Here is a 7,278-nt window from a genome sequence, read left to right on the forward strand (position 1 = left end):
CCCCCCAGCTAGGACCTGACTCTGACCTTGCCGTGCCCAATCTGACTGTCCCTTTTTATGTGACGTGGGGTGGGGGGTGGGGGGACGGGCCAGTTTGCCCCAGTTTGTTTGAGACAGGGGTTGTTTTTTATTTTGTATTGTTATGTTTAATTTAAATCGATGGCTGACGTGCAGTCATCGTCCTCGTGGTTGTCGTTGTCGTTGTCTCGTCGTTGTGCCCCTGCCTGGAGGCAGTCCCCTGCCCTGGCTTTCCCTTGGGTGGGCAGGGGCAGAGGAGTGGTCTGTCCAGACCTTGAAAGCCCTTCGCTGCCAGGACTGATGTCCTTGCACAGGCCAGAATCCTCTGGGGCCCAGGTGGGCACCTCTGCCTCGTCACCACATGGGCTTTCGGGACCACTGAGAACCCAGGCTGCTCTGCCCAACCCCCCGCGCTCCTCGGTCTCTGACACTGTCTTTGGGCGCCTGGAGAGCCCACGCCCACCCCTCCGGTGCCCAGTGCCCTCCCCTTCCCTGGGCTGGGACAGAATAAATGTTTGTATGGATTTTAGAGTTCTGGTTTTGTGGTGGTCTGGGTGCCTGTGAGAGGGGTCGCGGTCCCCAAGGCCAGGGCTGACCCCCTGGAATGGGAGATGCAGAAGTGCGGTCGGTCAACATGTTTATCCCTGCACTCCCTTCCATCTCGTGGACCCCCCTTACTCGGCCCCTCTGTCGGGGTGGGGAGCTCAGAGGACCATCCTGTCAGTGCGTCTGCCCTGCTGGGGTAGAGGAGATAGGGCAGTGCCTAGTTATCCCCCTGAGAAAGGACACCCATGCAGGGGTTGGGGATGGAGTAGGCCCCGCCCACCACCCAGGTGACCTCCACTGCACTCCACAGCTTTGGGAATGTGGTATGGTGGGTGGTGGGTGTGCATTGTGAGATACATTGTGTGCAGTATGCGTGATGTGTGTTCCATATGGGAGGTGGGGGAGTGGAGGTGTATGTTGTGTGTATGTGGTCTGTTTTGAATGTGTATATGATGTAGGTGTGGGGGTTGGTTGGCGAGATGTTTGTGGTGTGTGGATGTGAGGTATATATATTTGGTGTATCTGGAGGGGTCTGGTATATGAGGGGGTTGTGTGTATATGAGGTATGGTATGTGTGGGGTGTGGTAAGTGGGTATAGTGTATGTATGTGGAGTATGTATATGATGTGTGGGGTACGGTGTGTATAGGGTCGGGTGTGGTTGGTAAGTAGGTATGTGGGGTGGAAGTATGTGTGGTGTGTTTGCATGTGTGGTGGGAGTGTGGTATGTATAGGGGTGGAAGTATGTGTATATGGTGGATGTGATGGTGTGGGTGTGGGATTGTGGTATATAACGTGGGTGTGTAGATGAGATGGTATGTGGTGTATGCAAATGCGCACACATTCAGGGGCTTAAAGCCCCCACTTGTTAGCTCACCTCACTGCGAGACCTGCCGTCGTGGGCAGGGGGGGTGCGGGGAGTGTTTTCTCTCTGCTTCCCAGCTACCCCCACGTAGTCGCCACTGCTTCCACAGAGCTGGGTGTCTGTCCTTCCCACCTCCCACCCATCATCATCTTCATACAGGAGTGCCGGGCCCCACAGGCCACCTATCTGGGCACTGCCTGCCCTGGATCAGCGCCCAGGGGAGGTTGCGGGCAGGGCAGAGCAGGTGGTGGGCGATGGGTGCAGGTCAGCCCTTAGACCAGCTTCAAGCGATTGGTTCAACTGTGCTCCAGGCTTTGGGCTGCCTCCTTCAGTCCTGGGGAGGAAGTGGTGTTCCCAGTTCTGCGGCACTGAGCTGGCTCAGCTGGAATCAGCCCTTCGAACAGCAGCTGCGGCTGCCGCAGCAGCACCACCGCAGGGTTTCGCCCCATGGCAACCGGATTAGGGCTGTCACTTAAAAAATTTTGTTTAATATTTTAAATCATTTTATTGGGGGCTCCTACAGCTCTTATCACAATCTTATCACAATCACATCCTTCCATTGTGTCAAACACATTTGTACATATGTTGCCATCATTTCAAAACATTTTATTTCTACTTGAGCCCTTGGTATTAGCTTGTTTTTTCCCCTCCTTCCTCCACCTTCCCTCCCTCCCTCCCTCCCTCCCTCCCTCCCTCATGAACCCTTGATAATTTAAAATCCGCCCCATGTCTTATACCAACCAGTCTCCCTTCAACCACTTTCCTGTTGTCCACCCCCCTAGGAAGGGGTTATCTAGAGATCACTGTGATCCGGTCCTCCTTTCTCCCCCCACCTTCCCCTTCCCCTCCTGGTATCGCTACACTCATGATTGGTCAGGCTGGAACTCTTTACTGAAGCAGACAGCCTCACCTTTCTGCCGAGTACCGGCGGGTGGGTTGGAGCCACCGACCTTTCAGTCTGTGCAGCACTTAGTCTGCTGTACCACCGGGATCTCGAGCTGGCACAGCCCAGTAAGGACATTGGTGTCAACGGCAATGCCCCCCATGTGCGCACAGCTGAGCCCCACAGGGCTGTCTGGCCGCGTTTTCCACCTTCCAGGGCACTTGAACCTACAGCCTTCACAGTAGCAGCCGGCGCCGTTAGCCCCACTCAGACTGCCCACACTGGTGGGTAAACGGGTGAAGGAGTGGATTAAAAGGGGCGGAGCCTGTAGCTGCAAAGCTCCACACAAGGCCCGCCCACTGCTCCCACCACTCTACCCTGGGCTCCAGGCTCCGCCTCGGAGGCTCTCCCCGAAGAACCTCCCTACCTTTAGGGAACCCATCGACTGCCATGGGTCTGATTCAGAGACCAGGCCCACCCAGGCCCCCTCCTCACCCCTCCCTCGAGATGCCCGCACCCCCCACCCCCAAATCTTACTTAGCACGGCCCACATGAGGCTTGGCCCCCACCTGTCCCCAGACCCTCCTGCGCGCCCCCTACCCTGGACCTTCCACATCACTTCCGGGTTTTGCACCCAAAGCCCCGCCCCTGACGCCTTCTGTGCCCCAAGGCCCCGCCCACCATTGGGGAACTTGCCTGCCCAGCCCCGTGTTTGAGGCCCCGCCTCCAAGGTCAAGCTCCGCCTTCGATCCTGGACGTCTCTGAAGCCAGACCACGCCCACCTGGCCCCACCCTGCCCCCAAGCCCGTGCAGCCCGTTTCAGCCGGTTGCTGCCGGGCCAACAGCCCCACCACCAAGGCCGCCCGGGACACCGCGGCCCCGGCCCGATGCTCTGCACCCCTGGGTGGCAGCGCACCCTCCGGGCTCTGCTGGGTTGAGGGCTGGCTAGCACAAGCAAAGCGAGGGCGCACTCGGGGGTTCAGGTCAGGGCCTGGGAAGGGGTGGTGGAAAGCACCGTGCCCATTGGGCCTGAGTCCCTCGGGGCTGCAAGGAGGCGGCACTCAGCGCAGGAAGACGTGGGCTGTCGGTTAACTGAGTCTGGGGGTGAGCTTTCAAGCAAGTCTGCGTGGGTGTATCCGCCCCCCGAAGGAACCCTGCTCAGTCTCCGCCCCACCTGTGTCTCCCCAGCTCTGCCCGCTGAGCCCCGCTTGTTCACATTTGCTGAATGGGGCGGGGCCAGCCGAGCCTTCCAGGGCTGGGCCCTGAGCCAGGGTCCCCCACAGCCCGGGCCCCGGGGACACGGCCCTGGGGGACACCATGACTCTGACTCAGCGTCCCAGCCCTCAGACTGGGAATAGCTGAAAGGAGAGGGAAACCCAGGCCGTGATGGGGGACTGCTCTGGTCAAGGGGGCGCCCAGGCTGGAGGGTCAGGGACACCTGAGCTGAGATCCAGAGGGTGAGGAGGCCCGGCCTGGGCACTCGGTCTCGGTGGGCGGAGGGCTAGGGAAAGAGGGCTAGTGCTGCTGGTGTCTGGAGTGTGTGTGGGGGTGCAGCCCAGGGTCCCCTCGGGCTAAGCCGGACTCAGAGGGCCCTGACAGGGACACTCACTGTGGGCAGGACCCAGCCCCTGCAAAGGTGTGCATCTGGTCCTATCCCCAACATAAGTTGGTCGGGGGCTAGTGCCCCAAGATCTTGTACCATAAAGCTGCCAGATGACTCTCTCCCCCCACCCCCGCCCACTTGTGCAGCCAGTCGGCAAACAGGTCCTGGCGCCAGGCCCCGGACAGAGCAGCCGGGAGATCAGAGGAGAAGGGTGTGATGGAGTCATGGCCCTTTGGTTGCGGAACTCAGTATGTTCAGTGGAACATTGGTGTAATGGGAGAGGGGAGGCCTGGGAAGCTGGGGGCGCCCACCCACACTGGGGCTGTGCCAGTTTGGGATCAGCCTGGGTCTGGGAGGAGGTGGCAGGGGGTCATGGAAGGGTCCCCCCTGGGCTGTGTGCTGGGCCCACTGCTGTGAACTCTCCCGACCTCTCTTTGTGCTCAGCACCCAGAGCGTGGACAGCACCAACTACCTCGACGTTTTAGAAGAAAAAGAGAACTCAGGTGCGTGTCCCCAGGAGGAGCTGGGAGTAGTCGGGTCAGGGCTGAAGTTGGGACACTGGGGAGACCTCCCAAAGCCGGTGTTGGCAGCGTGAGGGCAGGTCTAGAGGATCTTCAACTCGCTCGGGAAGCCGCAGGTCCAAGCTCGGCACCCCTGGCTGGGCATGTGGCCGAAGGTGCCTCCCTCAGTAGGACCCACTAGGCTGTTTTTCATGGGTCCTGTTGTCTGAGTCTGTGGGAATGCCTCCCGGCTCCCGGCAGAAGCGGGCAGGGCTCGGGGGTCAGGTCCCTGTGTATGCCGACAGGATGCAGGGACCCAAGCTGCCCCCCACCCCTACCCCATGCCTACTTGCCTGCAAGCCCTGGCTGGCTACCTCAGCCCTGTTTGTTTACCTGCTCTGGTGTCCCTAGCCATGAGCTGGGCAGCCCCAGCACCGTGCTCCCCAGGGGCCCATTAGCCCTCCTCCGGGGTGTCATTACAGGGTGTTTGTCTTGGGCCCGAGCTTCCCTGTTCTCCTTGCAGGGCTCAACTGGGAGGTGAAGGCCAACAACCGCTACTTCCACTGGCAGTTTAAGGAGACAGGCTTCCCGTGCTGCAAAAGAAACAAGTATAAGGTGGGGGCCCACCCTCCACCAGGGTCCCTGCAGAGTCTGGCTTCCCACACGGGTGTGGGGAGGGGTCTCGGCCCCCATGGAAGTCATTTAGCCCAAGGAGGGCGGACCTCCTCCTTGGGTGCCCCGCTTTGGGAAACAGAGTCCTGACTCTGGTGTCCGGCAGGCAGTCCGTGAACGCGGCCACCTGCAATAGGTGCTCAGCTCCTATGAGCCTGAGGACTCCGCAGGCCGTAAAACACGGAATTGAGGCTGGCTCGAGGCCTTATCTCCCGGGGCGGGCGGCGTTGGGCTGCTAACTGCAAGGTCAGAAAGATGAGGCTGTCTGCTCCCATATAGCAGCGACTCACTCCGTGGCAGTGGATTTGGTCCGGAGGTCTTAAATAGCTACCTCGGGGCCTTGCATTCCGCTAAGGGTGACTGCAGGCCTCGTATTCAGTAGGAACATCATTAATGCAGGCTTGAGCTCTTAGACGCAGCGGGCATTCAGTCCTGCTAGCTGGCCGCCTTGTGTCCAGCCAGCGCGCTGCTGCCATTGAGTGTTGGACGGAGGCCTCGTGCCCACTTGGCGGGTGCTCGGGAAACACTAGCCATCTGAAGCAGTCTGTCCACTCGGCGTCCGTTAACACCGACTCGAGGTGCAGCCTCCACGTGCGTCCAGCAGGCATTCAGTAACCCTGGACAGAGGCCTTGCACCCAGAAGATGTTTGAGGAGCACTGGCTCTGGCCTGGTCCTTAGCCTCCTTCAGACTATTGCAGAGGGTACTGGGTGAGGCCAGGTGTGGCAGGTGGCAACGGGGCGCCTGCCCTGGGCAGCGCTTCCATGCCAGCTGGTGGGGGCGGGCGGCTGTCTTTGTAGACCAACATCATCCGCACGGCCAAGTACAACATCTTCACCTTCTTGCCGCTGAACCTGTACGAGCAATTCCACCGGCTCTCCAACCTCTACTTCCTCTTCATCATCATCCTGCAGGTGGGCCCTCACGGTGGGGCAGGGAACTTGTTAGGGTGAGGGGCATCCCTGGCGGGGGGCCGGGGGGTGTGTCCTACCTTGAAGCAGCACTCACTGGCGGGCCAAATAATCTAAGACTACCAAATCATCCAAGTTACTACCTGGGGCTCAAATCTGAAGTGCCACCTCCTCTGGGCAGCCCTCCCTGCTGAGCCCTGCTGAATGTGATCTGGAAGAGCTTGGGTGATGGAAGAGGGTTTTTGCATGACCAGAGAGCTAATTAATGCCCAGACCCTCACTGACTGGGGGTGCCCCAAGGGCGGACTTGGCATATGGAGATGTTCAGTGTGTACTGGAGTGAGGGGGTGTGGCAAGGGTGTGGGGGCTTCCCCAGGTCCAAGGAGAGCCCCCTCTCTGAGCCCTGCTGACCCCAGCCTAGGCCACGTGGCTCCTGGGGCCCCTGTCTGCAAACTGACCCCCGAAAGGCCTCAAGGAAGTTTCAACAGTCAGGGTGCAGTGTCTGGGCAGCCCTGCCCCCAGAGCTTCGCACGTAACCACCCCCACCCCCCATCCCTGTCTAGCAGCTCATGAACCCAGACAACATCTGCAGCACCTACTGTGTGTGGTCCCGACTTCATGCTGCTGGGTGTCTGGCAGGGGTGACTGTCCCTGGAGGGACAGGGGTACGGTGGGGGGGGGATTCCTGGAGGCTGTGAGGTGGGAGCAGGGGGCTGGGACTTGGTGATGTGGCCCTGAAGCTGGTATGAGAGGATGGCCAGCCCAGGACCAAGTGGGCTCCCAGATGCTTCTGAGGAGGGGCAGCATTAGACCCCAGGGTGGGGAGGCTTTGGAGTGACTACTCATCTCCGTCAGGGCATCCCCGAGATCTCCACGCTGCCCTGGTTCACCCTGTTCGCCCCGCTGCTCTGCCTGCTGTTCATCCGCGCCTCCCGAGACCTGGTGGATGACATCGTGAGTGGCCCCAGCCCTGGGCACCGTGGCCACGTGGGGCAGGTTGCCCACCGATGCCCAGACTGTCCTGGGGGGCCACCTTGTTTTCTGGCTGGGGGCCTGTGGGATTACGCGGTGGCCTCATTGGGCTCAGGCAGCCGTGCCGTGTGGGCGGCCGTTGGGTTCTCTTTGGGTTTCCTCCCAGCTGGCTGTTGGCAGTTTTCAAACACCGGCAATTCCCCGGCGCCGGTAGATACAAACAGCAACAACCCAACACTCTCTGCCACCTGGTCGATACTGACTCTGCCCCATGGCGGCCCCGCAGGACAGGGTGGACCCGCCCCTGTGGG

At 60.4% G+C, this 7,278-nt stretch overlaps 1 protein-coding gene across 1 annotated transcript in view; it reads left to right on the top strand.

The window, feature by feature from the left end:
* The first annotated feature begins 4,091 nt into the window (after positions 1–4,091).
* Positions 4,092–7,278, top strand: part of ATP8B3 (ATPase phospholipid transporting 8B3) — a 39,518-nt gene continuing 36,331 nt past the window's right edge. Inside the window, exons 1-5 of the mRNA XM_045300038.1 lie at positions 4,092–4,161; positions 4,358–4,416; positions 4,937–5,028; positions 5,885–5,998; positions 6,851–6,949. Coding sequence (XP_045155973.1) covers positions 4,130–4,161; positions 4,358–4,416; positions 4,937–5,028; positions 5,885–5,998; positions 6,851–6,949 — 396 coding nt within the window. The 5' untranslated portion in view covers positions 4,092–4,129. The remainder of the gene's footprint in view (positions 4,162–4,357; positions 4,417–4,936; positions 5,029–5,884; positions 5,999–6,850; positions 6,950–7,278) is intronic.

The sequence above is a fragment of the Echinops telfairi genome, unplaced genomic scaffold (assembly GCF_000313985.2).
Source record: "Echinops telfairi isolate 266 unplaced genomic scaffold, ASM31398v2 ScPeMD7_7459;HRSCAF=8497, whole genome shotgun sequence".
NCBI classification, from domain to species: Eukaryota; Metazoa; Chordata; class Mammalia; order Afrosoricida; family Tenrecidae; genus Echinops; species Echinops telfairi.